Genomic DNA, 27,603 nt, shown 5'->3' on the forward strand with positions numbered 1-27,603 from the left:
ACTTCGCGTAATGGACGAGCCGCCTCTGGTCACAAGTCAGGCTGGAGGAACTACTCCCTAGAAATCTCTAGGTCCTCCAGTGCAATTCTATGGTTAACTTCCAGCCGAAGTCAAACACAGAGTCATGTTGGAAAATCTAAAAATTCCTAGAGAGGTGTTGTTTTTGGGTAAAGAAACAACCATGTCTTTATTCATGCCAGGGAGTTCTGTGCCAATAACCCCATTGAGGCTGTGTGTCCAGAGGCAAAAGCCACCCCTGGTTTTCCCTGCCTAAGCCAACCCCATGAAATGCATGGGGTCCCCATATGCGAACAGGCACCTTGAAGGAACTCAGGCAAAACAATCTCCCCACAGTCCCGAGGACTGGAGGAAGATACCGCCTTAAAATCAAACATATGGCTCCGAGAACACATTCAAACGAGAGGGAGCACGTGGTCTTTTCAAAAACTTTGGAGCTGGGGCTGGGAATGGAGGCGGGAGGAGGGGGCGCCTTGCTCCCGGAGAGCCTCACACCAACTTGGTCCCCAAGTTTACTCCAAAGGGCTTAAAAAAGAAAACAAAACAAAATAAAGTGTGAGACTTTCAAGGGAAGCCCCGACTCCGGAAAGCCAGCCACCGGAACGGCCACTTCCTCCGCTGGGCTCCCGTTTCCAGTGTGAAGTTTCCAACATGTTGAGCAGGGCAGGAGGGTTCCCCCTGGAGTCCTTGACCCGGGAGCCCCTCCACTTTAGGACCCCCAGGTTCTCCTGCAACTTCCCGAGGAAGCTGGGCAGTGGGACGAGTCCCTCTTCGTTTCCAAAGACTCTCTCTTGGCTTTCCCTCGGAAGCGAGGCTCCTTTCGCGCCGCCTCCAGCCACGTCGTTCCCGGGACTCTCCGTTTTGTCATTTTTTAAAACTCTCCCTCCTTCAAATCGCCTTCGTTCTGCACGCCTCTTTATCTGAGACTGGGGAGGGGGGTGTCTCTTCTTCCTCTCCCCTCCTATTTCTTTCTTTTTGGATCCTATTTTTCGCCGGGGAGTTCCCTCCCGCGCCCGCTGCCTCCCCCTTCCCTTTCCTCTCTTCCTCTCCTCCTTCCCTTTCTCTCCTTCCTCTCAGCCTCCCTCCAGCCCGGGCAGAGGAGGAAATATTACAATGTTGCAAGCTGACGTAAGGACATTGAGAGGCGAGGGCTACATTTCGGCGTGTTTATGAAAAAGCCAGCCTCGGTACTGTACTGTCACCAGGGGGCATGCCGTAGGAAGAGGAGGAGGAGGACGACGACGAGGAGGAGGAGGAGGAGGCGGCAGGAGCAGCAGCAAAGCAGCGCGCCCCGCATTGAGGAATCAGGACTATCCAGCGGGCTTCGGGACCAAGGGAAGGCGGGGGAAAGGCACGCCGAAGGGGAGCCATGCGGGCAAACTTCGGGCGGATTTTCGCCCTGACATTGGCCGCCCCTCGTCCTTGAAGCGCGCGCCTTGGATTTGTTTTGCTGCCGTCGCCACCGCCACCGCTGCTGCTGCTGCGTCTCCTCCTGCCGATCTCCCTTTCCCCTCCCTGGATCGGATCGGGCCTGGATCGGATCTGATCGGCTGCAGGGATCCGAGGAGGAGGAGGAGAAGAAGAAGGCGCCTTCCTTGCCTGCCTTCCCCGCCTCGCCTCGCCTGGCGCTGCCGCCCCTTCTCCTCTCTCTCTGTGTGTGTCTCTCTCTCCCTCCCTCCCTCCCTCCGCGCCTCGGGAGTCCGGCGTTGTTTTGAAGGGAGCTAACATGGCGACGGTGCCCGTCTATTGCATCTGCCGGCTGCCCTACGACGTAACCCGCTTCATGATCGAGTGCGACGCCTGCAAGGACTGGTTCCACGGCAGGTAACACAAAGCCGAGCGGCCTGCCTGCCTCCCTCTTCCTCCTCCTCCTCCTGTCTCCGCTTTGGGCGAAGCGGCTCCTTCTTCCTCCTCCTCCTCTTCCTTCCCTTCCTCTTTCGGCCCAGAGAGAGAGAGAGAGAGAGATGCACACGGAGAGGGAGAAAGGAGGGAGGCGAAGGGCTCAGGAGAAGCCGCGGCTGCTGTGCAGTTTTCCAGCAGGCCTTTTCCGAGCCCAGGAAGAGGAGGAGGAGGAGGAGCCACTCTTCCTTCCTTGCAGCTTTCTCTCTCTCTCTCTCTCTCTCGTGTCCCCGCTCTCTCGGTGTGTGTTGTGTTTTGTTTTGTCAATGGTGCACACAATGGACTCCCCCTCCCCTCCCCTCCCCGCCCTCCTTCCCTCTGGGGCTCCAGCAGTGTCAGGGGCTGCGAGGGGTCGGCGGAGAGCTATTGTCCTTCCCTCCGGCAGGGGAGGGCCGGGCGCCTCCTCCTCCTCCTCCCGCCGCCGCCGCCCGCTCTCTCCCTCTCTGTGTGTGTCTCTATTATTATTATTATTTACAGCGGGTGCTTCTCTCTCTCTCTCTCTCCCCTCCCGCCCCCAATGGGGGTCCTCTGGCGAGGTCTAAGAGGGTCAAGGGCAGCCTTTCCCTCTCTCCGGAGCCAAGGCGTGCAGAGAGAGAGAGGGAGAGAGGCAGGCGCGGGTCCCCAAGGGCCGGGAAGCAGCCACTAGGACGCGGCGGCGGGTCTGAGGCGACTCCTTCCTCTTGCCCGTCCTCCCGCGCAATGGGGAAGGGAGAGGAGGGGGCCTTCCTGGCCCCAAGGCGGAGGGGAGGGCCCCCGCGTGGCTCCCCCAAAAGGAAGGGAATCCCCCGCCGCGCTGCCTTAGTGGCCGCCACTGGGGCCTCTCTTTCCCGCGGAGGAAGCGGGCCCGGCAGCCGAGGCAGCCCTTGGCCAGGCCCCAGGGGCCCTCCTTCCCTGCCTGACTTGGCGGAAGGGGGTGGGGGCTGTGCTGCGTGTGTGTCTTTCGGAGGGGAGGGCCGCAGACGAGGCGCCTGCCCGCCCGCTTGCTTGCTCGCTGGCTTTCGAGAGGCAGCTGAGGAGCTTGCCACGTCTTCCTCTTTCTTTCTCTCTCTCTCTCTCCTTGGCGCGCTTCTGGCGAGAGAAGGGAGGCCTGGGGTGCACAGAAAGGGGCTTGGGCTCGGTCCCTGCGGCCAGAGGAAGCCCAAAGGGGGCTCCAACGAGCCTCCTCCTTAGTCGGCGGCGAGACAATGTCTCACGGAGGAGCTGGAAACTCCCTGGGCCACACGCTCGGCCTCGCTTTGGATTTGTATTGGGTTGGAGGGAGGGGGGAGGAAGAGGAGGAAGAGGAGGGCCTCCCTTCTGCCCTCCCCTCGCCCGCCTCCTCTTCCTCCTCCTCCGCCTTTGTCGCGTTTCTTGGCTGGGAATCGGATCTCTCCTCCTTCCTCCTCCTCCTCCTCCTCCTCCTCCTCCTCCTCCTCCTCCTCCTCCTCCTTCTCTTCACCCGAGTCGTTCCCGGTAGTCTCGTTCGGAGAAGCGCCGCCAACCCGAGCTCCGATCAAAGGGAGAGAAAGAAGAGGATGTTGGGCTGAGGAGGAGAAAGGGTTAGGGAGACTCGGCTGGATTTCCGAGCAGCTCAGTGACAGGAGATCTTGGGGAAAGGACTTCAGACGGAAGGAAGCCACCCAGATGCTTGAGCCCAGCTCTGGACCTTTGTGTATGCCTCCTCCCTGGGCTGCTTTTCGCAGCCATTTGGACCTTCGCATGTTTGAATGTTGTGCCAGAGTTGGGACAGGTTAGCCATGCTTACCTAGCCAGCATGGTCCTCTGAGATGGTTTTAAATGACTGATTTCCAAGCAGATGTAATTGTTTTAGTGCCGTATATATTTATAGTCACTTTATGATATTGACAAGTTGGAATGTGTCCGGAGGAGGGCGACTAAAATGATCAAGGGTTTGAAGAACAAGCCCTATGAGGAGTGGCTTAAAGAGCTGGGCATGTTTAGCCTGAAGAAGAGAAGGCTGAGAGGAGACATGATGAGGACCATGCATAAATATGTGAGAGGAAGTCGAAGGGAGGAGGGAGCAAGCTTGTTTTCTGCTGCCCTGGAGACTAGGACTTTGAGCAGTGGCTTCAAATTACAAGAAAGGAGATTCCATCTGAACATGCGGAAGAACTTCCTGACTGTGAGAGCTGTTCAGCAGTGGAACTCTCTGGCCCGGAGTGTTGTGGAGGCTCCTTTTTTGGGAAGCTTTTAAACAGAGGCTGGATGGCCATCTGTCGGGGGTGATTTGAATGCAATTTTCCTGCTTCTTGGCTGAGGGTTGGACTGGATGGCCCATGAGGTCTCTTCCAACGCTATGATTCTATGGAATATTTGTCATGTATATGCTGTGTTCCACCCTGAGCCCCATTGGGGTTTTTTTTGTGTCAGGAGTGACTTGAGAAACTTTAAGTGTGAGAGAATTTGCCATCTGCAAGAACATTGCCCAGGGGACGCCCAGATGTTTTGATGTTTTACCCTTGGGGTGAGAAGGGCAGAATATAAAAATTTTAAATAAATAATAATAATAATAATAAATACCCCCCCCCCCCCTTGATTAGAATGGGCTTACTTTCAATAGGGCTCAATCTGGATCCAACCCAGTGTGCTCAGGCCGTTTAAGCCTTGTGTACTGTGTAGGTTTCCTTCCCTGCATCCTTTAGCAATGAGTCACTGCCTTTGTAAGGCGGAACTGATTTGGCAACTTGTTTTCTTGAGAGCAGCCAGTGAAGTGTCCAAACTTGGATGAATGGAAGGAAGAGAGAAAGTGGTATCATTAAATAAACTCTAATGCCAACTTTATGCCTGCTTTATTGGAGTTTAATGTCTTCATGTCAGCAAGTTATTCATTGTATCATCGTGGTGTTGCAGAAATCTGTTGAAGAAGTAAGGAAATCACTGTCTGCAGAAAACAGGAAAACTTTGATCAGACTTGGTTGATGTTTACAATAGTTAGACTGTTAGAGGGGAAAATGATTCCCTGGCTGAACTTTGTAGGGTTATTGTCATTTACTTGTACCTTCTTCCCTACAAGGTGTTGTTCTTGTGCTTATGAGTTGGGGGGCTATCGTTTGTAGGCTGTTTTGAACTTCTGGAGAATTAAGAGGCAGAATTTAAACCCAGGATTGGCAAAACTGTGACTTTCAGATGTTCTGGGTCCCACCTTCATCAATTAGGTTGGCCAACTCTGATGGACAGTTTGAAATTTCTGAATAGCATTGAGTTCCTTTTCCAAATGCGCATATGTTTATAACAGGCATGGGCAACCTTCAGCCCTCCAGGTGCTTTGGACTGCAACTCCCACAATCCCTAACAGCCTCAGGCCCTTTCCTTTCCCCAAATCAGCTGCTTAAGCTTTTCAAATTTTTTGCATCTTATTGTTTCCACATTGTGTGCACAGATGGCAGAAGAGAGGATTATAAAGGTAATGTGTGCTAGTCAAGTAAGGTGAAATATAACCAAATGAATTCCATACTGGTATATTTATAACAGGACCAAGGAGACACCTATCACTTCCTGCACTGATTTGGTTCTCAGGTAAGTCACAAGCATTTGGATCCTCTGCTGAGCTGGCACAGTCCAAACCCATTAATAATAATGGACTTAGGCGGGCCAAAATCTGTGGCAGAGTGAACTAAGGTTGGGTTGTTGTGAGTTTTCAGGGCTGTATGGCCATGTTCCAGAAGCATTCTCTCCTGATGTTTTACTGAAGTGGCTGAGGGGGAAAAGGATGGGGCCTGAGTTAGTTAGGAATTGTGGGAGTTGGAGTCCAAAACACCTGGAGGGCTAAAGGTTGCCTGTCCATGATTTATAAGGTCTGGCTAAAGAGCTTTGTATATCATAGGTAATTCAGAACTTATCAAGGGCGATTCCTCAGCAATAACAGGGGAATATGAAGGTTAAAGTAATTTTTGGCATTTAATGTTGAAATAGTAAGCAATTTTAAATTATGGAAATCTTTTCCTCATACTTTATTTTGTGTTATGGGAACCTTGGTTCAATGTATTGTCATGGCCAGAATCACTGGGTTGTTGTGCGTTTTCTGGGCTGTATGGCCATGTTGCAGAAGCATTCTCTCCTGATGTTTCACCTGCATCTCACAATCTCTGAGGATGCCTACCATAGATGCAGGTGAAACGTCAGGAGAGAATGCTTCTGGAACATGGCCTTACAGCCCGGAAAACTCACAGTAACCCAGCCTTAGTTCACTCTGCCATAGAATTTGTTAATAGGTTTCGGCTGTGCCAACTCAGCAGAGGATCCAAATGCTTGTGGCTTACCTGAGATGCAGGAAGTGATAGGTGTCTCCTTGGCCCTGTTATACATATACTGGTATGAAATTCATTGGGTTATATTTCACCTTACTTGACTTGCACAGTTACCTTTATAATCCTCTCTTCTGCCATCTGTGCACTCAATGTGGCAACAATAAGATGCAAAAAAAAAAAAGAGTAGGCATCCTCATGAGGGATAGAATATATGTGATTTTTTTCTCTACCTATGATGTCAAAACAAACATAATGTGAGTGAAATATAAAGTTTAGTTGAAGGATTTCATGGATGGAATAACCGGGTTGCTGTGAGTTTTCTCGGCTATATGGTCATGTTCCAGATGCATTCTCTCCTGACTTTTCACCCACATCTATGGCAGGCATCCTCAGAGGTTGTGATGTCGTGTGAATGTATGTGAATGAATGTATTGCCATCTTCATGTGTGAGGATGCCTAACATAGATGTGGACAAAACGTCAGGAGATAATGCTTCTGGAAGACAGCCATACAGCCTGGAAAACTCACAGCAACCCAAAAATAAAGTTGTATGCAATGTAAGATGGAACTGTGAACAAACAGTTGATTGTGAAGGCTGAGCAGGCGGCTCCCTACCACACTATTTAAATTTCTAGTGATCTGTTTCTGTGACTTTTTTTTTATAAATTCACCACTCATATAAATGATAAAAGCATACATCAGTTCTTCCATTACATGTTATATTTATAGACAAGATTGTGGGGGCAGGAGGAAGAGATGGTTGGCTTTGCTGTCCCATTAGAAGCACAAGAATCTAGGCCAGTGATTTTGTGAACTAGTTCCAAACTAATTCTTAGCATGTACTTTGGTAAGGAAATAAGGTGATTCAGCTTTATCTTCCGCTGACTTCCTTCTGCATATATTGTGCATATATGGATCTATATTACAATGCCAGTGCTTATCCTAAACTAGCCTTGTGTGAACTACCTTTTGTGAGTAATTGATGACAGGGAAGCATTGCAAATAAAAACGAAGGCAGAAAATAATGAGCTAGCAGATACAACCTTTCCCCCTTTGTATTTATTTGGAAACCATAAATATTAAAGACAAAGATATGTTGTTGCAGCTTTTTTAATTGATCACAGAAAACTTCCGGGATAAGAAGTTGTACATATAGAAAATTGGAAACATATAATTGGAAACAAACAAACAAAAGATGTTGCAGTGTAGTTTTATTAAAAGAAAGTGATTCTTTTCCATCCAGCAGTTTTTCATCATTTACTGGGGTGTGGACAATGTATGTGTAGGAAAGGGACATCCAGTTATGACCAATTTATCTGATAAATGAGAATTTTATTTCAGGGTGTCCTTTGAGAAATGAAAATGTATCCCCTTTGTGATCTGTAAGTGAATCTGGCATTGTGTTTACATTAATTTGGCAAATACAATTTGATGTTTAAGTTTGTCTATTACAAGCTTTGCCTGTTAACAAGTATAGACAGAAAGAAAGGGCACACACTTTATACTAAAACAGATGCACAGAAGAATTATAATTCACTGTTGGCTATGTTTCGGGGGAAAGGAACTGGCAGAATCACCTATGAGTATTCCTTGCCTGAGAAAACCCTGTGAAGTTCATGGTCTCACCATAAATCAATAGATGGCTTGAAGGCACACACATCCAATAGTATGCTTCTAATTATTATTTTTATTATTTATTTATTTATTTATACCCTGCCACCATCTCCCCAGAGGGACTTGGGGCGGCTTACATGCGGGATCAAGCCCAGATCAAACAACAGAATTTCGCACTAAAACACAGTTAAAAACATAGTAACATATAACAGTATAATTAAACAATTACAAACAGCAGGGTACAAAAATGAATCAAACCTTAACAACCAGTAACCAGGAATATGGTAGGCATGGTCAGAATTAGACAGGGCTGGCATGGACTTGTAAAAAAGCATATTATAGGGCCAGGACTCGGAATGAGGTGCTGACTACAATTTATTGGTCAGTTAGGGCTGGGCATTCATGAACGGGTCTAACCATCATCAAATACACACTGGAACATCCAGGTTTTCAGGTCTCTGCGAAAGGTGGCCAGAGTGGTGTCTACCCTAATTTTCCTGGGGAGGGAGTCCCAGAGCCAGGGGGCCACCACTGAGAAGGCCCTCTCTCTCGTCTCCACTAACCGTGCTTGTGATGGCAGTTGTGATGGTGGCAGAAGTGAGAGGAAGGCCTCCCCAGCAAATCTTAGGCCCATGCAGGTTCGTAGGGGAAAATGTGGTCACAAAGATAGGCAGGACCCGAACCGTTTAGCACTTTAGGTGGTAATCTGTACTTTGAATTAGGACCAGAAATTTATTGGAAGCTGGTGGAGCTGCTTTAATATTTCCATCACTAGAAGTAATGGTAGATTGCCCTCTGTGCTGCTCTTCCTGAATACCATAAATGCATGCTGTAGTGATCTGTGAAAACCTCCAGTATGAGTTGTACTGTAGGTACTGGGGATAGTATGGATGTGCAGTGGGGAGGAGGAACTTAAAACCTAAGGGTACTGTAAACATCATATAGTATTTAGGTCATAACCTTTCAGCCCACACAATTCAGGGTTTGTGGATTCATTACCTTAGCCATAGTTAACTCGAGAGTTTATTTAGAAGCTGTTTGTTTGTTTCAGCACAAAAGGAAAAGTGATGGAGAAGAAATCTACCAGCACATTTAATACTGATTTATTATAATATGAGCTTTCATAGATTTCAATCTACTTCAGATCCACTTTAGATGCCCGGATGATATTTTGCTAGATACATAGTCATGGGGCTGAGGTCACAATATAGTGAGAAACAAAAGGATGCAAATTGTGACACTGGCCACAAAAATTCAAAGAATTGTGTATGATGCATCTGGCCTGATAGCCTTTTGGTATTAAAGCAATTCATTCTGCATATCTGAATATTTGTTTTCTTGAAGCAGGAAAATCTTTTGAAGAAAATCCTTTTGTTACATGAGTAACTTTTGTTAGATCCATATAATGTGCCAAGAAATCATTATCTCTGTTCATACTTCTGCCAAAGGACTGGAATCTGTGAATATACCTCAATTCAGCTGTTTTCTTCTAAACTTCTTTTTTTCTTGTGCCAGAACAGGTACTTGTCAGTCCGAGAAGGAATACTGAGCAAAGTTGAAATGTTCTGCAATGTGCCCCCCCCCCCCAATAATTTCTAATAGCAAATTTATTTATTTATTTATTTATTTAGGGTATTTCTATCCTGTCTTTCTCCCAAAGAACCCAAGACAGCTCATAGCAATATTAAAAAGAAACAATATGACATAAAATCATTGATTAAAACAGCCCAAAAATTACATGGATAGTACCTTGTCGACAATTAAGATTAAATTAAATTAATATTGAATTAAAAGCAGTCTAAAATTCCCATAATGCGACAAAATACTAGGCTTTTATCAAACGTGCTCATTTATCCTCTTAGATAGAGACTGTCCTGAAAACATTATTGAATTTATTAAAAGCAAAGAAAGAAGCAAATATTTTTGCGAGGGGAGTGGAACTTGAATCACTTAAAATAATTTATCATTTGAAATTTCTTATTGGCATTTTAAAATAATTTTGTTTAAAAGAAGATTATGCCAGAATAGTACAGAGCATTTGTAATATTTCAATTGATACTGATTTTAAATACTGAATTTGTAGAACTGAAATAAGTTTGTTGTAGTCTCCCAGATGGATTATAAGATCTCTCAGTTACATAATATTCAATCATGGGTAAGTGTAATTGAGAATTTGATTCTCATAACGACAAAGGTTTTTCATGATTTTAGTGGGAAATGTAGCTTAATTCAATGTAAATTTATTCCAAGCAAATCCTCATAGGATTTGACATTTGTTTTTTTTGAAAGATGATAATTGATACAAAAGTTTATATTATCATTAGGTATGCTTCTATACATAGTATCTAATATATGTTGCTTTTTCCCATTATTTGATTTCAACACAGGTTGAGCATTTGTTATCTGGCATTCTGAAATCCCAAATACTCCAAAATCCAAGATTGTTCACATGCATGCCTGAAATAGTGACACCTTTGCTTTCTGACCATTATTTAAAATATTTGGTATTACCATCATGATATGTGTACAAGGTATTTTTGAATCATATATACACATTTGTATTTAGAATTGGGTCCCACCTCATTATCTACGTGTATACAAATACAGATATTCCAAAATCTAATAAGAGAGAGAAAAAGAAAAATCTCCCAAATCCAAAATATTTGGTCTAAGCATTTCAGATAAAGAATGTTGTTGTTCATTCGTTCAGTCGTCTCCGACTCTTCGTGACCTCATGGACCAGCCCACGCCAGAGCTCCCTGTCGGCCGTCACCACCCCCAGCTCCTTCAAGGTCAGTCCGGTCACTTCAAGGATGCCATCCATCCATCTTGCCCTTGGTCGGCCCCTCTTCCTTTTGCCTTCCACTTTCCCCAGCATAATTGTCTTCTCTAGGCTTTGCTGTCTCCTCATGATGTGGCCAAAGTATAAAGATAAAGAATATCCAACCTGTATTAAACAATTATATAGTAACCTTCTCAAGCCTCCACTAATTGTTTGTTATGTTATGCTTACTGTATTGTATTAGTGTATTGGTTTGCAATTTTAACTAACCTCTTTGTTATGGGAAGGGCTGCAAACTAAGATGCCATTTTAGATATCAGATGCCTTTAGACTTCAGCTGGAACAGTGTTTGCTTTAGACTTCAGTGGAGATAGAAATCATTAGACTCTTAGAGAGAGTAGAAGTCATCTGTACACTTACACAGTTTAGACTTCAGTAAGATGTATGCTTAAAGACTCCATTGGATGATGGACTGTTGTTTCTAAGGAAGATGCCCTGTGTTACCTACACAGAGAAACTACTCAAAATCCTATTGTAACTGGATTCATAAGCCAAAGTGCCTATATGCTGCACACATGAAGTTTTGGGAATCAACCAACTCTCTTACTTTTAAAGAAGACTATTTTGTCTCTTGAGAGCACAATTTAAAAGCATATATATTTAAGGGAGAGTAGATGTTTTTGGCAACTTCAAAGAATACTTCTGAGACTCTGCTACTATATACTGGTGTGTGTTTTTGTGCATTGGCATGTCTTTGTCCCTGAAAGTTCAGAGACATATCTATGTACATCAGTTTAACAGCTGAGAGACCTAGTTGTCTTGCATGAATGCTGGTGAACATCACTTTTCAAAAGTTTGTGACTTCTAACAAAGTCATGCCTTTCCTTTGACCAGTGGTTTTTTCCCACAAAATGGTTATGGAGATTCACATTTTCCAAAAATATTCACCAGAATTGGAAACATATTTCAGGATTCTTTATTTCTGTGCATAGGAATGGAAAAGATTATATGAAATTAAGAGTGAAATCAAATGACAGTAGTCTACTAGAATGTTCTAATTCATTGAGGCTTCCAAAGAAATTAACTACATAAAACCATTTTATTAAGATCATGCAGACTTTTACCTGTATGTTGTTCAAAGTAAAGGCATATCCGCACTCCTCCTTCTGAATTGGTGTCTTCAAAATGCAGAGCATAATTGCTCAGCAAGTGCTATAGTCTTCCATCTGGCCATCTAGAATATTCTGAAAATATAATGAATCATAAAAGAAATACAAAAGTAGAACAAAATGCAAGTTGTTGAATTGTAATGGATTATTTCTGCTGCATGTAAATGAAATGCATGATGCTTAAAAGGGGCTATGGGTCAAGGGTAAGAATGGGCTTTTTGAAAGAATGAGGCATTACCAGATTTAGTGCCTGTTCCTTTCATTGTGTTTTGTGTCCCGAGAAATAAAAAGATATATTTCCCAACAATATCCATTATGGAGGAGGTGGGTGTCACTTATTTTATCAGCCGAAACCTTGAGTGGGTAAGATACATATTTAGCATTTCTAGAGGTTAGGTAGCCACTTGATCTGTATAGCAACACAAAGTTTTGTGATTTTAATTCAAAGAGAGCAGCTGTCTGGTGAAACCATAACAAAGAAAATATCTAGTTCTGAACTTCCTTCAAATCCTCAAACTCCCTTGATAGGATGAAAATCATTCTTACTCTGTTGCTTCAAAGGACACAACTGTTAGATACAGATGAATGAAATTTAAACAAAAGCAGATGAAATTTGGGATTGTTTTAGAAATAATGAAGAAAAGAGAGATGATTTAAGTTCTTTGTCCTCTTCCTCTCTTTTTAGAAATAGAGGTCTGTGACAGTGGGGAGCATGAATCCATGCAGTATTAACTGTTCTGATCATTTAAACTATTTTCCTTTATGTAAAGTGAATGGAGCATCTTGTTGGTTAGTTTATTTGTCTGTTGATATTTAATAGTGAGTATCATATGAGGAGGAACAGGGTGGGTAGTGTCTACCCTCTGAATGTGGAAGGTTGGATCATTGCCATGTTCTTGTTTTCAGTGACATAACCAGTATGTTGTAGGAATACAATTTAGACTTGCTGGAGTTGCAGCGCTCCTGGGAAATGAAAGTCTGGATGCACACATGAGAGATGGACACATAGATCTGCTGGCTGGCTGCCTTAAGATGCGTGTTCAAAGGAGAGACATACAAAATGATATGGAATCTGAAAATAAAGTAAGGAGAGTTATTTATTTAAGACATTTATGTCCCATCCTATCTCAATCTCTGCAGAGGGACTTAGGGCAGCTAACAACTGGCACAGCATGGTGCCACAAGAAAAGCATAAATATACAGATTAAATAAAAACAATATAAAACAGAGTTATAAAAATTCAGCTGTTGGAATCATCTTATGGTTAGTTGATATAATTTGAGTCGGTTTTGTCTGAAAACAATACAGTAGCAATATAATGAATTAGTTATTGTAGACTTCATTGCTACAGCATGATCATTCTGTTCAGACATACATGAAAGTCTGTTCTTATTACTCCAATATCTTCTGTACTTCATTTTTGAAAGCCTGCCCAGATATGAAACATGCATCAAGGAGTGACTGTTAGCATGACAGTCTGAGATTTAACAGGAGTGTGTGCACGCTTGTGTAATTCTTTCTTGTGTCAGCATTACTGTTGATGAAACCCTGATTTTCCAACATATATTCCAAGTTTCTGTATGTTCTGAATAATAATAATAATAATAATAAACTAGATGTCTAGTGTCCTGTCATAGGAGTCTAAATAGCTAGCTAGTGCTCCCCCCCCCCCACACAAATGCACACAAATTGTTGCAGAAACAACTTGAATTGGAGGATCCAGCCATTCTTCATCTAGCTCTCAGTTCCTCTGACAGGATTCCCTGGCTGTCTGTGTAACACTTTCAAAGAACTGCTTTATTCCTGCAGAGTTGCATCTAAATCTGGCCCAGCATACTACACAAAAATAATGGTATTATGGGCATTCATTGGGGTGGGGGTGGGGGAATGGAATCACCTAAGTAGTATGGTGGCTTCATTTCCCACTCATTCTCCACTTCAGTTACATTTATAAGACATTTTCCATTCACCTTAATGGAGATAGAAATGTTGCATTTGTAAAGAAGGGATGTACTCTTTCTACACTGGAGGAAAAGAGGTGCATCCGCTTTGTTTAAAATATCCACAAATATGCATATTAGGCTCTTGATAGGGGGATAATGTAAGTAGATCCAATGAGATACAGCAGATCTAGTCTCAAGGTAAGGCATAGATTGCCTAATACAGAGAGATTTGTTTGCCCTATGCACAGGTTCAGCTAGGCTATGCACCCTTCATGCTTTTGCAAATGCATGTCTGGCCCTTGCAGTTAGAGACTGATTGCTGCAGACATGATGGCAATAATAAAAAAGATGAAAAGAACAAGTAAAGACAATTTTACGTTAATTTGATTTCAGTTCCTCCATGAAATTGATCTCAAATATATAGAAAGAAAGATGAGTTTAGATTTTACACTTTGTTTCTTTAAAAAAATGTTAGCAAGACAATTGTTACATAATCTTCAGCAGTAGTTTGACATTTTCTGTGTCGGTGAAAATAATACATCAATTATATTTCTAAACAACGAAGGTAAGACTTGTTGGCTTTAAAAGAATTCAGAGTAGTGTACTGATTTAAGTTTTGGATTAAGACATTGAGAGACCCCAATCCCCAATCAGCCATGAAAACATACTGAGTGACTTTGGGCAGTCACATTCTCTCAGCTTCAGAAGAAGGCAAAGGCAAATCCCTGCTGAACAAATCTTGTCCATAAAATTCTATGGTATGGTAACAATCTAAGACCAAATTGAAGGTATATTAAAGCAAACACTGGAGCCAAATCAATTTTTAGTTTTAGTCCTGTGTTTACAAAGCAAGGAAACATTTAAAGAAAGTTGGCACTTTTTGGTACTCATATCTATGAAGTGTGCTAAAAGATATGGTTCCACGTACATGTATGTGGAGGCTCATTCATATTCCGTAATTTAGGATGGTTTGAGAAATACTTTTTGTTGTGTTTATTAATAAGACAGTTTGCTATTTGACTTGTACTTTTTTTGCAGAATGACATGTCTTTAAATGAAAATTGTCATTTTTACTAGAACATTTTAAAAGCAAAAATATCTTACAGCTTGCAAGAGCATTAACATTATTTGTGAATTTCATGTAGCATAATACTCATATTATAGTATAATCGCAATTAATGCACAACCCCTAGTAAGCCAACCTCTTAGAAGTTTAGCTGATGTGTTTGTACAAAAAGAAACTATATGTGGCATGAGTTTAACGTTTCTATGATAAAAAATGACGTTCTTTGGTTAAATTTATATGAACTGAATCCAAGAAACTGCTGGTGTGCAACTGAACCACATCAAACTAATATGTGGTGATTAATATTATTGCATGGTGGCAACAATGTATTTAAAGAGTGTTACTTCATTAGAAATCATTTACTGTATATGTTTTCAAACATGTTTCTATAAAAGCCAAGGAAGAAACAAAATATTTGAAGTTGTCTTTTACTGTGCACATAGAAAGAATGTTTTTAAAACAAAGGACAAACCTTGTTAAAAGAATGGATCTAGAAGCAAAACCTTTGAGAACAGTTTAGAAAAGACACTTCTCAGAGGCAACGTCATATTTCATTTCACTAGAATCATGTTTGTGTCAATATTCTTTTAACAATACTTGTTATATTTCATAAGAAAGGATTTTTACCATCTATACAAACTGCAAAATCAAATTTGAATTCAGTTAGAATTAAATTTTTGTCCACAGTTATGTTTCTATGGAAAACTGCTGTGTGAGAGACATATTTTATGCATTAATATGTTGTTTTTAACTGCTGTCTGGTGAACTTCAATTTATGGCAAATCTATAAATGAAAGACTTACAAATAACCCTCTCATCAATGGTTCAGCTCAGATCTTGACACTCAGGGCTGTGGCTTCTTTGATTAAGTCTATCCCATCTGGGTTGTGGTCTTTCTCTATTCCACTGCCTTCTACCTTCCCACACATTATATTTCTCTTGAGTTAAGCCTTCTCATGATATGTCCAAAACACGACCATCTCCATTTAGTAATCTTGGTTTCTAGGGAGGGTTGATTTCTTCCTTGACTCATATATTTGTCTTTCTAGAAGTTCATGATTTCTGTGGAACTTTTCTCCAGCACCAAATGTCATAATAGTTCATTTTCTTCCAAATTGTGTTATCTGTTGTCCCTTTTCAAAGCCATATATAGAAATGGGAAATGTAAAGACATGGACAATCCTAACTGAAGCATTTAATGATATGTCTTGACAGGACATATCTGGTTTCTTCATAGCTGCTCTTCTAAGTCCTAGGTCCTATCTGTCTATATTGCAGTTTGAAACTGCATTTTATGGTCATTGTAGATGGGGCTCTATTATTATTTTTGTCCTCGTCTGTTGCTGCCATCCTCCTCCATCCCCATCCCCCTCCTCTTTCCCTTTCCATTGCCTCTTCCTCATATTTTTGTGTGCCTCCATGATACGTCCCTGACACCAGTCCAGAGTTTTCTGGCTCCCAGTCAATTAGTCTTAATAGTGCAACTTAATTTTTGCATTATCTTCTATGTTCTACAGGTATTAAAGTTGTATTTTGACATGATAGTTGGTTAGGTGTTCTTTACTTTTAATTTTTGATATCAACAGTTTATGGTATGTTGTCAAATTTGTTCCTGGTCTTGTTTCTGCAGATATAATGGAGCTTCTCCAACTTCTGCTTCTAGTTAAGCAGTCTATTTAATTTCTATATTGGCCATTTGGTTGCTTGAAGAATGTCCAAATTGTTGATCTCGCAAAATCCAATCCATTGCTCCCTTGCTTCATTCCTTGAATCTAGGTCACTTTTCCTAAAATCATTGATTACTCTCTGTTTCCTACTTTTGTATCCCAATTACTCATGATTAACAAAAAGTCCTGTTTTAGATGTGTTTCCTCCTGAAATCCAGCATAGAATTAAACTGCATAATGTCCTTTGATACTTTTTGGCACAGTTCCCCTCACTATTTTTTTCTTAGGTTTTTATTTCCTGAGTGAATCACTATGTAATTATTTGACTCAAAATGTCCCATTTCTGACCACTTTACCTCACTCACCCCAAGTATTGCAATATTTATAGTTCCATTTTTTGTTATATTGTGCATAGCTTGTACTGATTCATTTTTTTCACATTCCATGTTCCTATAATGTGTTCTGTAGCTTTGGGCTTAAATAATTAATGTAAAAACAGTTTGTATTATAGCAAACATATCTATTAGGATGTAAAAACACCCTAAAACGTATCATATTTCTTACTATGTTAGGTTGATTGTATTATGCAGGACCTGGGTTATGCAGTTTTAGAACCTGGTCCATTAGTGTAGGACCAACATTATATTAGCAGAACCAAAACTTCTAATAGTGTAGTTGTTATGGATTTAGCTGTTGTAGTCATAGTAGAAGAGACACCAAGATGACATCTCAGTGTAAAACTGTCCTGGATCCTTCTCTTCACTAACTCACAACTTTAATGGATCTTGATTTGGTCCACTTTAGTCTTGCTTTGCTTTGGTTCACTGACATTCCTAGTTCATATTATTGTGTGCAGAACAGAAAAGCCATTAATAATGTGGAAACTTGAATTATCTAGAACAGATAATATTAAATGCATTCAAATACTTGCGCCAGTTGTAGCTTTTGTCCTTTATGTCAGGTAGTAGTCACAACCTCAGATTAGGACATCTATGTGTATCCTTGCAAAACTTGAATCCAATTATATTCATTCTGTCATGATGGCAGTGGAAACATTCTCCCAACCATTATGGTACAGGTGAGCAAAAGTAATGGACAATGATCAGCTATTAACCTTTGAGAAAACGGCAGTCCTGCCAGGCAGGGATATTCATCTTTTTGTTCTGGCAACTAGTCTGCAATCTGTGGCCAGATATATTAATTGAGGATTGGCCTTTTTCTTCATATATGTATCTATAAATGATGCTTAAAAAATTAACAGGAGTCACCCATAACAGCTGAATAAACAAGGTGCCATAAAGTGCAATAGACAATTACTTATAACTAAAAGCTGTCCAAATAAAAAAAAAGGAATTGATTATTTTTGTAGGGAACTTTTAGCAGTGTAAGCACAGGACATTAAAGGTATTAGCTATACCTCAGTTAATGAAGTATAGATGTTGTTGGGCATTGCTTGTTCACCAGAAATGTTTGTACCAGAGACAGAAATAATACAGAGGGGGGAAAAGGGAGGAGGGGAAAACATTTTTACTCAAGAGTAACAATATGCTTATGTGAACCAGGCCAAGGAAGCATTGCAAAAGGAACAAAACTTACAGATAACGTGAAACTTCTTCCATAATGCATACAGGGATGGCCTTTCCCCCTGCCAGCATCCACATAGAGAAAGGGGGAGAGCAGAAAAGTCTTCTTTGACAACTCCCGTAGTATGTATAAAAATGCATAAATCTGTAAGTTTGGCTATCAAAATATATGCTACAGAAAGTTGTCAAGGCAGAACTATCTGCTCTCTCCCTTTCCCTCTGTTTTGATGTTCATACTGGTTCAGTAAGGGGTTCTGGGGGCATCTGCTATTTACCTTACCTCTTGTGGGCAGAAACACAACTGCAAGGGCATCAGCCTAGAGTAGAGTCTCATTCTTTCCCAGATTAAGATCTATTGCAATGTTTACTGCAGGTGTGCTATTGCATTCTGACCCAGAAAGTTTGTCTGTGTTTCTCCAGATCAGGGTTTCTCAAACTCTGCTCCTCCAAATGTTTTGTACTTCAGCTCCCACAAGTCCTAACAGGTGGTAAACTGGCTGGGATTTCTGGGAGCTGAAGTCCCAAGCACCTGGAAGAGTAGAGTTTGGGAAACATTACAGACTATCTTCACTATCTTCCTAAAGCCAATGCAACTAAAAAACTTCCTGCTAGACCTAGAACAAGGTGAAGGAGACAGCCATAAAAAAAACTTTGTAAAAATAAATTTGTTTGTCAGAGACTATTCACCGAGGTATGCCTATAAAAATATTTAATTGCATATTTATAAATATTTCTTGGTTTCCATTGGGATTGGCTCAGTTATTGAGTAATAAGCAGACAATACAATTATTGCAGTTTCCATGTTAACGAAAACCATTTTGGTTTGAGTTGTGGTTTGTTAATACTTGCATTTATTTAAAAATGCAAATTAACAGTAGTATCTTAATGGGTTTATGGTGTATTTTTTCTGCACGTAGCAAATTTGATGTAGCTACAGCAGCTTAGATACATAATATCTTAAAAAAGACGTGAACACAGAAAGCACTGTACTTCTGTGCCATTTGTCAGAGACTTAAAATAGCTGTTAAGTGACAAGCTAATTAGATCTTATAAGGATGTGTCAGAAAATGCAAGTTATTATTATGTATTCTATCAGAATCAACAAATTCAGACAATTATTGTTTCAGAAAAGCTGCTTCATTGCTTTTTATGCATATTTTTAAAAAATTCTGGGGACTTCTATTTAAATTCTGGAAGCTCTTTAAAGTAAAAAGAATATTAACCAACACACTCGTATCTCCTTCATTTTTATTCTCGTGATGATCTTGAAAAACAGGTCAATTTTGTTGAACATCATAAAAATTTGCTTAAAGGGTCTTGAAGCAATATTCTGTACATCTGCTTTAAATGCAGTTTGTGTGTGAAAGTTGTCCATTGTTATTACAAATTGTGATTGAAGTAATTTGTGAACTGTAAAACCAGGGAATAAGACAAGTGAGAACTGTGAACTGCACCAGTAATGGGCTGATTATGACTGCTACTAAAAGGAAGGTGAGTTTCTGGTGTAGCCATTTGTCACTTAATCTCCAGGGAAAGTACAAGTGAAAACAAATCAAGCTTGCAAGGCAGCAAGCACAATACAATGCCGAACATATGCAGTTCTACAAGCAGACACCCACCATCTTTTATAGGGAATTGTGTGGGAGTTTGTAGAGAAATATTAGGTCTGGACTGCAGCTTATTTTAGCTTCAGCATTTAGGGTATCAAGATAGTTCTGCAGAGAACTTCATAGCCTCCACCTGCCCTATCATCTGCTTCCTTGCCTCTTCCATCTCTGTTCCCACCTTTCCCTTCATCAGGACTCTTCCACACAGGCTTAAAACTTGAGAGAAACTGGCATTTTAAATGCTGATTTCTCTCAGGTTTGTGGGGGGATGGCCTGATAAAACCCGGCCATTTCTGAGATCAACCCAGGGGTATAGCTACCAGCCGCCAGTTCCTCCCATCCTTTCCCCAGTAAACTTACCAGAGAGGCCTGCCTCCATTTACAGACCTCTCATAGCAAGTGACAGGAGCATTGGAGAAGGAAAATCCCCTCCACAATCTCCAAAGCTCTTGTTGCATGATTTTGATGCAATAGGAGCTTGCTATGAGAGGCCTGTAAATGGAATCAGGCCTCTCTGGTAAGTACTGGGGAGAGGAGGGTGGCACTGCCATCTTGCTCCCTCTGGCTACCAGAGCCCAAAGAATCTGGATGGTGGTGGGAACTGACCCTTGGGGTTACAGGTTAAATTGGATTAGCGTGAAGGGTTGTTTGGACACTTGTGGTAATCTGGAAGGAAAAAAAAACAGGTTTGGGCCTGTGTAGAAGAGCCCTTATGGAGCCCCCGGTGGCGTAGTGGGTTAAAGCACTGGGCTTGTAGATCGAAAGGTCACAGGTTCGAATCTGGGGAGCAGTGTGAGCTTCCACTGTCAGCCCCAGCTTCTGCCAACCTAGCAGTTCAAAAACATGCAAGTGTGAGTAGATCAATAGGTACCGCTCCGGTGGGAAGATAACGGCGCTCCATACAGACACACCAACCACATGACCTTGGAGGTGTCTATGGACAATGCTGGCACTTTGGTTTAGAAATGGAGATGAACACCACACCCCAGGGTCAGACTGGACTTAATGTCAGGGGAAAACCTTTACCATACCTTAGAAGAGCCCTCATTTCTTTTAATTGTTCACCTTTCTGCTGAACATTTTTAATTATAGGGCTAAAAATGAACTCAAGTGGATAATTCAGTGTTCTCCTACACCATTTTGACGTTATTTTTGGCCTGAGGTCTGAATGTTGTCATATTAGAAGATCCTCCATGGCTTTTAGCATTATGATAGCACAACTAAAATCATCCTTGACATGAGAAAGAGAGCTAAAGCCCTTTGAATCTGAGATTGGCTGCAGCATTAATGTACAAGCATTCTTTCTCAATCTGTGTTGCACAGTTTCCTTTTCTGCTTCAAAATATTTGTTGCAGTGACCATAATGAGGGGAACTAGTTGACACAAGTCCAGAGCCATAATATCCATGTAATGTTGGTGAGCAGATAAACCTCAGGATGCTAGACTATATTGTTCTACAGACTGGATTTTAAAGACACTATAAGTGAAATATCTTTGTGAATGATGCATAAGTAACTTGTCAACAAAACAGGAGATGGAGACATATGTAAGACATATGTAACTACTTCAACACCTAACAAAGCTGGAAGTATTACATCATTGCTGGACTAGTTGTGCGCATCTGCTCTTAAGCTTATTTATTCATTTCTCTGGATTTTACAAAACTACCACAAAGCAGAATGATAGATAACCTCCCTTCAAGTAGTAGTGAGCAAATACAGGATGAAAAAGGAAATGTTTTACTTCTCATGTTATAACTCAATAGCTTGACAGATATAAATACCTCTTGTTTACTTTACATTCTACCTCCTACTCTACTCGGAGAAAAACTCCATTGCCTTTAAAAGACAACATTTTAAAACTGTGATATAGTACATATACAGCTATGGTCTTTCTTTTTTTAGGAGTGGGGTTCATATTACATCTACATTATAGATAGCACTGTTTTATTGCTTTTGCTTTTAAAATGTATTCATTTTCATTGCTATAAGATGTCTTGATTCTTTTTTAGAAATAGATTTTTAAGAATTACAAGTAACTAGCTGTCCCCTGCCATGTGTTGCTGTGGCCCAGTCTGATGATCTGGAAAATAAAATAATGAGAAAGTGTTGGTTTCTAATATATGTAATTTCTTTATGCTTGTGTTGATGTAGAGATTGTCTGGTTGGCCTGCTCTGGAACATGCAACATAGAATTGTCCTTGTTTAGGGGTCCCTTTCAAATCTAGTATACTATATCTCTCTGTGTGTGAGTCATATCTCTCTCTATATATCTATGGCTGGATGGCTCTTTGTCATGAGGGCGTTGATTACATTTTCCTGCCCTGGTAAAGGGAGTTGGGCTGGATGGCCTTAAGTATTTTCTGTTGGTCATGGGGGTTCTGTGTGGGAGGTTTGTCCCAATTATGTTGTTAGTGGGGTTCAGAACGTTCTTTGATTGAAGGTGAACTATAAATCCCAGTAACTACAACTCCCAAATGTCAAGGTCTATTTCCCCCAAATTCCATCTGTGTTTATATTTGGGCATATTGAGTATTCGTGCCAAGTTTGGTCCAGATTCATCATTGTTTGAGTCCACAGTGCTCTCTAGATGTAGGTGAATCTGGTGGTCATGGGAGTTCTGTGTGCCAAGTTTGGTTCAATTCCAGCATTGGTGGAGTTCAGAATTCCCTTTGATTATAGGTGAACTATAAATTCCAGCAACTACAACTCCCAAATGACAAAATCGTGTTTTTTTTTAGTGATGATCACTCCTTGTGTTGTGAGAAGTTTTGCTGCCAAATTTGGTGTTATTTCGTTCATTGGTTCTTTTGTTTTTAAGGTACTCATTATGCACAGAGCATTTATATATATATAGAAGATAATGCTAACTGTAATAATATCCCCTTCTTAGTTAGCAATATTATTACTTATCATTCTTTAAAATCTATTGCTAAAAAAGAATCAAGGCATCTCACAGCAATGAAAATGTATATATAATAATGCTAACTATAATAATATCCCCTCCTCAGGAGCCCCTGGTGGCGCAGTGGGTTAAACCTCTGTGCTGGCAGGACTTAAGACCAACAGGTTGCAGGTTAGAATCCGGGGAGAGCGTGGATGAGCTCCTTCTATCAGCTCCAGCTCCTCATGCGGGGACATGAGAGAAGCCTCCACAAGGATGGTAACACATCAAAACATCCGGGTGTCCCCTGGGCCACATCCTTGCAGATGGCCAATTCTCTCACACCAGAATCGACTTGCAGTTTTCTCAAGTCACTACTGACACAACAAAAAAAGAATCCCCTCCTCAAAACACAGTGAAACCCTCAAAACTTTTTCCAGAGCTGCCTTGAATCCCTATATTGGGAGAAAGGTGGGATAAAATTATCCCACTTTCATTAAATGTTAAAAATTGTAAGAAATTATTTAATAACCCTGGAAATATGAATAAGAAATACTTTTGAATTCCGACAATGAATCCTAATGTGTGAGAGTATGTGCTATAAAGTCACCCCACATATGGTGAACCTATGAATTTCATAGGGTCTTCTGAGGCAAGGAGATATATATTCAGAGATGGTTTTGTTAGTTTCTTCCTCTGAAATGCTCAGTGCAACACCTGGAATTCAGGTAGTCTCCCATCCCAGTACAAGCCCTATTCAGGTGTGATTTGGTGCCTTTGGGATATTTAGGACATCTGGTAGGGAGCTAAAATTGAGCTTCTCCTTCAGGTTCCCACCCCTGATTTAAAGCTTCACAGGGATATGTCATAATTCAATCCATGGTGTAGACCAGATTTTTAGGACACACAATAATGATTTCCTTTTATAGTTATCATTCAAAACGAATGACAGTGGGTGTTATTAACCAATTTTCAATAAGGTACATTTGTTTATTTTTTTTGTTAAGAAATAATTTAAAAGTGTTTGTCTCAGCTAAATGAATACTGTGGAAATGAATGTAAATTGCCAAGTGTAAAAAGCAGCTCATATATTTCAGAATTAGATCAATATACACCTTGTAATTAATAGCACATACATGTTTAGTAAGCCAAAAGAAATGGAAACTTCAGCAGTTAATCTTGTACTTTTATTAGATACTTGTAAATTGTGTTCCAGGTCAAGTATACCAAATTAAAAGACAGCTGGATAGGTTGATATGATTTCCAATTGAATAGCTATTTAGTGAAAGGTTTATTTATTCTTCTCTTTGGGACAGAATATCTTGCTGTACTACCCCAAACCAGCATATAATTGTGACCCAAACTGTTTTCATTTTTTTTAGAATTCTCTAAAGAAAGAGTTTTTCAGAACATGTTGGCAATTACCTTAACCCATGCAGTTGGCTGATCTTCTGCTTGTGTGTCCCAAACTCCTGTGGAAAAGGGCAAGTTTCCTTTTCTACTTCAGGGATGAAACACCTCCATGCATTCAAAGACAGTCCTTCTCTACTGACTTGGGAATCTCGGAAAACATGCATGGACAATCCTTGTGCAATTAATGAATTTGCACTGCAGGTACATCAGGAAAATGGACAAGATCAACGATCACTTGGATGCAAGGACTGTGGTGTTAGTTTGCCAAAGATAGCCATGAATTATATGAAGTTTCTTGAATGTTACTGTCATGTAGTTCTTTTTGCTTCAGCTAATATCAGGAAATTCTTAAGATGTCATTTAATTCAGTGATCAAAGGCCAGAAATTGCACAATGGCAGGTATATTTGGGAAGGATTCATTTTGTTGAGTTTGGAAATGAAGTTTGTTGAGTTTAGAACTCTCAGTCAAAGATCTCTAGTGTCTTGCCAGACCACAAACCCCAAGATCCAAAGCCATGGCAGTGGAAGTAGAATCATACTGTTATAATTATGTGAGTGAATAGGCCCATCACTTAAAGCCTCACTTTTCTATTGGGCAATTTGTTAGACCTCTAAATGTTGTTAGATTATAACTGTCCCCAATCATTGACTTTAATGGTTTGGCTGATAGTGTGCAGGACTAGCCATCTTGGTGGGAAGATGAGACATTTTACCTTCTCTTGTGCTACTGGGAAAAGGTAGGACAAAACACAAGCACCAGAAATAGTTCAGTAGAGATGATTAAGAGATTTGTGGCATAACCCTGGAAATATTGCATGAGACAAGTCTGGCCTTGAATACAGGTGCAGATCTGGGGAACTGATATTTTATAGCTATGGCCCAGCTGTTCAGTACTCCAAAGAGCCACTAGAAATATTGTTTTGAGTAAATGAATAGTATTGTCAGGTGGTCAATTTGGTATTGCCAGGCAAAGATCTTTAAATGCAGGTGTGTATCTGTCTTATCTTATTAGTTTAACATCTTTTAGTCTCACCATCTGTTTTCAGAGCAGCAAACCAACAGAGTCCTGAGTACTTCATCATTCTTTGATCTGCGTCAGCATTTTGGATAGAATCTGGGTTTTTTCCTTTTTCATCATATTAAGTTGACTCTTAGCAAACTTAAAGGGCATTCCTTAACTCTTAAATTTGATTTTTCATGATGCCAGTGCTACTTGGTATTTTTGTAATAGTGAACAAATACAGATAGCATAACTAAATCATGGGTGAGTGCATATATTTTAGATATTATTTATTAATTAGACTTGTATTTTGTAATTGCACTAAAGTACAAAAGACAAGCTACATCATTTTCAGTAGTTTAAGAGGTGCACCACACTTGAATTTTAGACATATATTTTCACAGGGGGGAAAAGGAAACGAAGATGCCATGCAAGAAACTTTTTTTTTTAAAAAAAAACCCTATTCACTCTAAGCAAAAAATAAAGTTTCATTTTAGCAACTCAACATCCCCCTGTATTTTGAAGCAGAAGGTGAAGTGCATGATTTGTAATCTTAGAAATTTGTAACCAAATTTGCAAACTTTGAAATGGACAAAAGCCATTCATTTCCAATCCTACTCACACAAATAATTGTACTTTGCAATCCAGACTTAAATGTATTGTTACTTGAGCCTTCAGTGATGGCACCAATAAGATGGTGTCCTTTAACACCAGTGGTGCATAAAACCAAAGAGTTAGAAGGAACAGCATGAATCCCTTGCTCAGTAAGAAGAGATACCAAAAAGACTCCTGAAAGATAGCCATTTAACAACCTCCAGAGGACAATCCACCATCCTTTGAGACAGCCCATTCCATTGTTGAACAGGACTTAATGTATTTGTATTATTGCTGCCTCCCGCTTTGCAGATGTTTTGGAGTTACCAATTTTTATATCAAACTGTTGTATCTTTCCCATTGAATGAGAAACTGGGGCATCAAGTTTTCTCAATACTGTGTTCTTGAATAGAGGCTTCTTGCCAAGAAACCAGGAGCTCTTGACAAGTGACTTCATGCAAAAGGAAACTGCCTATTTTGGGCTACAGCTTTACAGTCTCCACTTAATGTAAATAAGTCCTTCCTAATGTTTAAGAAGAATCCCTTTTTTAAAAAAATTGAATCAATTACTTTGAGTTCTAATCTCTGAAGCAATAGAAAATAAGCATGCTCCATTATTGAAATGACATAACTTCAGATCTTTATAGATGACTACACAGTAGTTCCAGTAATGTCTGAGCAAAGCAGAATTCCACTACTGGATACTATACTCCTGTTGATGCAGCATATAACTGAATTTGACTTTTTGGACACTGGATCACACTCCTGATGTTTTAGCTTGTGGTCTACTATGAACTTGGAGAAGGAAACGCTAGTGGCATGTGAGTGACCGATGGGAAGAAATGCATGGGAAGACACAGTGGCACAACACAACTGACACAGTTGATGTCAGTTATGTTGTGTTAGGTAATCATAAAGAACTATTTTTCATGTTCTAGATAGTAAAAGTTTTAACACATATATGTTTATTGATTACCTGTGAGCAGGCATGCATGACTTCTAGGAGTGATGGTTGTTTTGAATTTCACAACCAAGTTGATGAAAAAAGAATCCATTGTTCTTTGCAAATCAATAGGTAGCAGGTTACTTGGAGATTTCTGGACAAATGGACAAGTTTTCTGGGAAATCCCTAAAGGAAGAGAGTATGGTATATAATAACATCTAAGTTTACCATCCTTTGCAGAAGCCTTTGAAAGATGTTTCTGAATTAAGAAAGGCAGAGAGACTAAATTAAGAGCTAAGTGACTAAGCCAAAAGAGAACTGAAGCAAAGAGCAAATGCAACACAGCTTGTGCCAACTGCTGATTTTCAAATGTGGAGCTGAACATTACGTAACAGATTGGGCATCACTTCAGACCTCCCTATTTCATGCAAGCTTTGAATGGCCCATCTCATTCATTGTGAGCTGTTACAAAAAGTTTCTGTAGCACTGCAGGATACGTCCCCTTCAATAATTTGTGCAATGAGAACAGTCAACTTTGCTTATTAGTAAGCAAATTCTAGGTTGTCCCGCTTCTTCCGTGCACATAGTCTATTCACAGAGCCTTCAAGAAGAACTGTCACTCTTTTTAAAAAAGCAGTGTCTGGCTTGGCCAATTCTGTTGGCAGAAAGCATCACTCCTGCAAGGCGAGATCTGTATTTGGATCCAATGTGTTGTGGAAGTAGCATACTGCTCTCAGTAGGGTGAAGGGGGCTGCCTGGTCTCTTGAGCAATTTCTTCTGCTTGGTGAACAGAACAGAACTGACAAGCTGCAGCAAAGAGCCACTGCAGTGGAGAACATTTGCACAAGATGTTTTTTGCTACAGTATACTTAAAAAAAACCCACCACATATCAAGTCTGCAACATTGATAGCCAAGACAAAAAAAATATGATTAGGAAACAACCATGTAAAGGATAGCCTTATTTCTTCTCTCTGTCTCTGCTTCTCTCTCACACACAAGATTCACATAGACACACCACAGAATCTGTACTAGACCGATAGATTGTACCTATCGCATTATCTATGGTACCCAATGATGTTTGATGTTTTTTATTATCCCCTCACTACTTTCCTTACATTTTCCCCTTCAAATAACTTTATTTTATTCCTTTGCACTTTTTACTTGGAGAAAACA

At 40.7% G+C, this 27,603-nt stretch overlaps 1 protein-coding gene across 2 annotated transcripts in view; it reads left to right on the forward strand.

Moving 5' to 3' along the window:
• Positions 1 to 785: 785 nt before the first annotated feature.
• Positions 786 to 27,603, forward strand: part of PHF2 (PHD finger protein 2) — a 140,819-nt gene continuing 114,001 nt past the window's right edge. Inside the window, exon 1 of one of the 2 annotated variants that reach the window (XM_060766005.2) lies at positions 786 to 1,842. In XM_060766005.2, the coding sequence (XP_060621988.1) occupies positions 1,745 to 1,842 (98 nt within the window). In that variant the 5' untranslated portion in view covers positions 786 to 1,744. Of the gene's footprint in view, positions 1,843 to 3,329; positions 3,647 to 27,603 lie in introns of those variants that run through there. The other variant, XM_060766006.2, reaches the window with a different exon arrangement.

Source organism: Anolis sagrei, chromosome 2 (assembly GCF_037176765.1).
Source record: "Anolis sagrei isolate rAnoSag1 chromosome 2, rAnoSag1.mat, whole genome shotgun sequence".
NCBI classification, from domain to species: domain Eukaryota; kingdom Metazoa; phylum Chordata; class Lepidosauria; order Squamata; family Dactyloidae; genus Anolis; species Anolis sagrei.